The sequence below is a fragment of the Centruroides sculpturatus genome, unplaced genomic scaffold (assembly GCF_000671375.1).
Source record: "Centruroides sculpturatus isolate CEXI.00-Female unplaced genomic scaffold, Cexi_2.0 scaffold26, whole genome shotgun sequence".
NCBI lineage: Eukaryota > Metazoa > Arthropoda > Arachnida > Scorpiones > Buthidae > Centruroides > Centruroides sculpturatus.
In genome coordinates this window covers 1,398,739-1,405,391 of record NW_019384653.1, presented here as the reverse complement: position 1 = coordinate 1,405,391, position 6,653 = coordinate 1,398,739, and the positions used below count along the sequence as shown (strand labels likewise).

At 35.0% G+C, this 6,653-nt stretch overlaps 1 protein-coding gene across 1 annotated transcript; it reads right to left on the bottom strand.

The window, feature by feature from the left end:
* Positions 1 to 4,126: 4,126 nt before the first annotated feature.
* LOC111626370 lies at positions 4,127 to 6,313 on the bottom strand. The gene is made up of 2 exons (XM_023369716.1): positions 6,200 to 6,313; positions 4,127 to 5,313 (listed from the first exon to the last, which is right to left on the bottom strand). The coding sequence occupies exon 2, from the start codon at positions 5,292 to 5,294 to the stop codon at positions 4,272 to 4,274; it is 1,023 nt and encodes a 340-aa protein (XP_023225484.1). The 5' UTR covers positions 5,295 to 5,313; positions 6,200 to 6,313; the 3' UTR covers positions 4,127 to 4,271.
* Between the last annotated feature and the right edge of the window lie 340 nt (positions 6,314 to 6,653).

The window sequence follows — 6,653 nt, the reverse complement described above, 5'->3', positions numbered from 1 at the left end:
CAAGGGGACCCAATTCTTGCATTCTGTGAAAACGGGTAAGGTTGACTGTAACGTAATAATCTTTATCTTAGTTATCGTTCCTTTTGCCCGAGCAACGCCGGGCCCACCCGCTAGTTTTTTAATAAAATCTCGTAACAGAATGGCGCGACACATAACTTGTTTTTTTTTCTTTCATTCAAAACCATTACACTTTCTAACTACAGTAAAACTTCGATTTAGCATCTGATTTCTTCAACTATGAATAGGCACTAAATCGAATATAGCGTTAAACTGAAATACTGAAATATCTCATTTAAAAAGGTATATATATATATGTGTATATATACTTTTTACATATATACCGGGAGATGGATTAAAATAAATTGTTCTCCCAGAAAATTGAAACAAAATTTGAGAGATTTAATACAAAATTTAAGTGAATAAAGCATTCTTTGAAAAGTTTCAATAAAATAATTTAAACAAAATTTCAAATTTTACAAATTTCGGTATTTGCATTAAGTGGTTCGTTAGAAGTAACGAATAAATTACGAAAATGTATTGAAAATTTTAAAACTTTTCATAAACAAAAGAAATTAGATTATAACTATAACAAATGAGGAATTAAATACATTTCTCTTGCAAAATTAACTGAAATAATTTTAATACATTCGTATTTGAAAATGTTTTTTATTTGCTCTTTTATTTTCCGTGTTTTGGGATGGGGGATCACTGCTCCACCGAATACATCGCTACGGAGCATTTGCACATTCGGTTATGTTTAGCGGGTTCGAAGTGGGGAGGATGATGAGAGTTGGGCCACATCTCTAAAGCATCATTACAATCGTGGTCATAAGGCTTCGGTATGTTCTTAGAGTTTCGACCTTCTGTCTTAATTAGAAGTGGATGAAATTTGAGTTTCGGGATTTAAATGAAAGCGTTCAAAATTGTTAATGTAATATTTTTAATATTATAAAAATTGAAAATGTCTATTTAAATTTATTGTAAATGATTTACGTGATAAAATTAATTAATTAAATGATTTAATTCTCGTCTTTGGCTCTTTTCGCCCGCCACCAGAAACGAATGTATAAAAACTACTAAACACTCATCAACGGGCTGGTCTAATGGAATTTTCCGGGTTTTCATCTCGTATCTAATTAAGTTGTCTTTTTCTTTTCTCCCTGCGGCCACACTTTTTTTAATTATGCCCGTCACGAGACGAGGCCCGTGTCGGCCTAGCCCGCCGACACCGTGACGGCGGGCTTGACCGACATGTACAGGATCGACCATTTCAGAAAACTCCTAGAGTTCCTCTTGAATTCTAATTTGGGACACCAAATAGTAAGCCGACGCCTAAACGCCTTGGTCATCAAATATTTTATTTTTTTTTATCAATTAACACCATCAAAATTACACACTTTAATTGTAATTATTATATAACAAGATACACCTTCCATTGAAGCTTCCTGGTAACTTTTTTAAAACATATAAAAGTCTCTAACGGGTTTACAGGTTGGTGTATGTAAAAGGCCATTATATTCGTTATAGAAAAAAGAAATTTTTGAGCTCTTTTTTAAAAAAGTCGCCCTTAAGCATCTTTCAACTTTACATCTTAACTTTCCTCCGTCATTAAAGGCGTAGTCGAGATACCGTATCTTGGCGAAGCAGCCACCATTTGCTTTGTTATTTTATGCTAGACCATCTCACACTTTTATACAGACGAAGTTAATTTATCGTCACGAGACCGTCTCGAAAACAAAAATAATAATAAAAAGATGGCCATCTTTTATAGAAAGTCGATCTATGATGCTAATTTTCTTCGCCCTACTTTTCCATTCAAATATGATAATCGATAAAATATGGCGATAACTCGTTCTAGATTCTCGTTTCTTCTTTTTCGGAATTTTTAAAACTTTTCTTTCAAATCGATTATTTAGAAACTTTAAAGTGCGCTGCAGAATCGATTATTCTTTTCAATGGCTTCGCTAATGTCGTGTTTGAGCCAAACACCTTACAGATTACGGGCCCACCCAGTGGTGCCTTATCTTATGGACAAAAAGGGCAATTACCTGGGGCTTCCGCTAACGAGGAGACCCAAACCAATTTTTTCTAAGAAAATATTTCCCCCAAAAAATTCCTCCGTAGAAAAATGCCTGAAGTCGACACTGTACGCGGGGCCTTCTAATTCGAATTGGCTCGGGTTCTTTGAAACTATAACGCGCCGATGGGCCCGCGGGTGGCCGAGTGGATAAAACTACTTACTGAACACCGATGACGGTTTCGCGCCTCACCAAAGAGCTCGCCACGTGGAGTTTTCAGACATTTTCTGATGCCTAACATCTAAATAGAGGTCAGTTTTCCATAAAAGTCATCCTGAGAGGAACTCGTCCTTGGCAGATGGCTCGTGCGTTGCGTTGCCTCGCTCATAATCTGTAAGTTTGAATCGGATTGGATTGGATCGATATCCAATCCCATCCAACCTTACAGATTACGAATCGCTTGAACTCGCGACACGATTTCGGATGTTTTCATCTAATTTAATTCCATTTTATTCTCAGCAATCAAAGGTATAAACTTGCTAATAAAGATTAAACTTAAAGTTTAATCTCCACAGTCACATTAAAGGTTGCTATTGAGAAATTAAATTGTTATTTGAAATTTCCATTAATTCGTGTCAGTTGATTTTACTTAGTGATTTGTTAATTGAATTTAATAATCCGAAATGATCTAAAATCAACTTTTAAAGTAGATAACTTTCAAAATATTTTGTAGGAATTTTTATTCGTCTTCGTCAGAATTTATTCGAAATAGTTAATAATTTTGATATATTTTTAAATGATGCTTTTATCAGTCACGCTTTTCGAGATTGGGGTGGGGGATGATGGGGTGGTTACCCAACCGTACACATTACTGCAGTGTACTTACACAATTACGTTATTCTTCTGGTTATATTTATAGAGTTTCGGGGTGGGACTACCTCCTAAAACATTAAGGTAGAAGGCCAAAGCTTTGGGGACATATCTGTGACAATGAATATTATAATTTAGTGTTACAGATATGTCCTCAAAGCTTTGGCCTTTTATCTTAATTATAAGTGGATTAAACTCGAGTTGCAAGTTTCGGGACGTGATACAAAGCAATGTAAATAAAAGCGTTTGGTAATTGTTTACGGACCATTTATATTTTTTTGTACCCGATGATAATGTATATTTTGTGAGCACATATTTATATTTTTGACTCTCCTTCCTGCGGGCGCTAAGATGACCTTTTCCCGGGTTCATCGTAGTTTCGGCCAGACCCACAATAAGGCACTCGTGTAGTGAGGAACGGGGTACGACACGAGAATACGTACTATACTACTCTTTAGTTTTTCAGCTTTTAAGTCTTTTGTTTTTGCATTTGATTATAGCGAGTGTTGATTTCAGGGCTGTGGAGTCGCGTAAAAATCTACCGACTCCGACTTTTCCTTATCATCCGACTCCGACTCCGGCTAAAACACCTAACTCCACGACTCCGACTCCGACTTCACAGCCCTGGTTTATTTACATAGTTATACTTTGTACTTTTGGAAAACTGCTTCCCTTTAGGTGTTTTCCAAAAGTAGATTGCATATACTGTATAAACAATGGACCTCCCTGACATTAGAGAAATCGCTTTAAAAATATCAGCAAATATTTTCTAACTGGCAGTTTACTTACGCTAATAAGTAGAGGTATAAGAACAAATTCGTATGCCACTAAAGTCCACTTAGACAATACATCGATCCCCTTTCCCTCTTTTACAGAGATATAGGCCTACTTTTCGCGACTTGCCCCTTTCTTAAATTGTACACGTAATTAATGGAGCACCCAAATATAGTTTTGTACTATTCTATCGCTTTACAACTGAACTTGGATGAGAATTCTATCGTTTATCGAAGGCAACGCTGCATTCTCATTCGTCAATTTCGGCTTTATATTTACCTGCAAAATGCGAAAATTTTAACTTTATATATAAATTATTTTGCGCGCTTTCATCTTTTATATCCTTTATATCTTTTACATCCTACAGTGTAGGTTCTTATTTAAAAATAAATATGGACGTCAACGTATTAAAACTACAAAACATTCGATTTCAAGAAAGATGTTATCGTAGTTTCTGAAGAAATTATCAAAAATCAAATTATTATCAGTAGATATTAACACTTTTTATTTTAAAATATATCAGAACAGAAATAGAACCAAGTCACTTATCTATTTATAAATAACAATATACTGAGGTCAGTTTAAAGTCTATATAGATATCAACGGGAATCAATGGAGAATCAATTTTCCTTTGCAATCGTATCCGGCTACCTGTGTTCCATTTTTCACTTTAAAAGATCTTACGTGAGAATTCAATTTCTTCTTACCCCTCTGCACGAAGACGTATCGCTCGGGATCGCATCCGGCAGCCATGTAAACGCAAGGCGTTGACACCGACATGGTACCCAGTGTAGGTGACGTGTGTATGACTCTTCTACTAAAATCACGTGTTACGCAAACGTCTCCCAGTAAATTCTGTTGTATACAAACGTCGGCAATGATCCATATCTTATTTCCATTATTCTTATATCGATGAACGAAATTTTCGATTTTCAAGAAGCAATTATTCAACGCTTTCTTACCACACGTGGATTTCGTGAAAAACACATCGGAAGAGACATCGTAATTAAAACTCCGAAAGTATTCTACCGTGGATTTTGTTCCAGAAGCATCTACTAAATACACGAGACTGTGTCCGAGAGAAGTAAAAGTAATTCCACGCTTCGAAAACTTCACTAAACGATTCCCAATTTCCATATTGACGGTTACGCCTTCTTGTAAGATTTTACAAGATGGATGAACGATGCAACTTCTGTCGCCGAGGCAATTGATGGCAGCCACGCATCTGCCCGGAAGATTTACCACGCGAACCGCTTTGTCAACGGTGATATCCACTCGAATGTTTCGTTGGAGTCGAATACTAATAGTACCGTAGGAGGTAATTACGGGACTGCAATACTGAGTATAGGCACGCAGATACGATCCATCGTAAGAGTGCGCGCGAGACGTCGGATTGCCGTTCGATCGAAAGGACGTCAATGGCGATACAATTTGAGGTTCCATCGAGCGATTGGCATCGATTCGATTGGTACAGTCGAGCCGAGAAGAACAAAGGGACACGGTTCTTAAGAAAGAATAGAAAGGATCACGGGAAGAACCGTTGTATCGATTATTAATCTCGCTATTACCACGATAGCGAGATTCTCGATGATTTATCTCGTTTGCCAAAGAGTATTCGTTTCTTCGTGGCATCTTGGCCTTCAAAATTTACCTACAAACAATTGTCACATTAAAAATTGATAATAAACTCGAACTAAAATACATTCATCGTAATTGCGAAAATTCACAATTATCATATAATAAACTACGTAAATACAATTTTGATTTATTTATTAATCCAGATAACAATTGAATATATCTAATAATTGTTGGCTCTTAAATTGTTATTGAACGAAATCTCGATAAATCCGTACATAATTTAAAGCATTCTTATTACTATACGAACGTCGAATAACACTATACATACATAAATCACGCTAAAATGTATAAAATTATCTAGGAATTAACGAGATAAATATTTACGAAAATCTTTAAAAGATACTCGGACACAATTTTTTAACTTAATTTAATTTCAATTCTATTACATTTTAAAATTAATAAAACATATTTAAAATAGTTCGAACGAAATTTTCTGTTCGAATTCCGTTAACCTACGAATTTCGTCAATTCAAAGCGACTGTTTTTTATAAACTTTTTCATAATTTAATCGCGTTAAAAACATTCTAAACTGTTCAAAACGAACATTTTTTATTAATTAAAAAATAAATATATAATTAGCGAAATGACTTTCTAAGCTTAAGAATGCCGGTTATACTTTAAATCGGATGGCAAATATTAATTAAATCGTTTGCAATATTGTTAGTATATATATATATAGAATGACCCAAAAATCAGTTAACCGTGTATTTTTGCCTATTCCTAGTATATGAACGGCAAGCCGAGTTTAGAACAATACAGTAGAATAATTCGTTACAAAATAAAAGAGTAATTTAGTCTTTACAATAGTTAATTGACTTTTGGACCATATATAGAATCATAGTTTTTACTTTAAAGTTCAAATAATTATATAAATTTCTTATTAAGATGGCAAATCTTACCTGCGTATTGTGTTCTTTACTCTTCGATATATTCAAAAGTTTTCTCGAATTCAAATTAATTCGAATGTTAATCACCGTGGTCACCGATAGGTAGCATTTTACAGTAAATTCTCGTGAAATTTTATAAGTACAATATATAGTTTTATTAATTGATATAATTTTTAAAATTAGCTTATTTAATGGGTAATGTTCATTTAATGTAAAAATATTTACAACGAAATTTGATTATTTTTTAAAATAATTAAAATGCGCAATTTGGTTTCAGTTTAAAAACCCTCGATTTGACCGCCCAGCCCACCGCTCTGGGAGATCCCTGATCGAAAACTGCGGGAATTTTTTGGGAGATTGTCTATCTCGATATGTCGGGCCCCGTCCCTCACCACTCGACTGCTCGGTTTAGGCCCTGTCGAATCCATAATGGACTCGCTAAAAAAGCTCTCTTAGGACCCGTGGG

Excerpts from the sequence above, each read along its gene's own strand:
- LOC111626370 (XM_023369716.1), bottom strand. The coding sequence starts at position 5,294 with ATGCCACGAAGAAACGAATACTCTTTGGCAAACGAGATAAATCATCGA.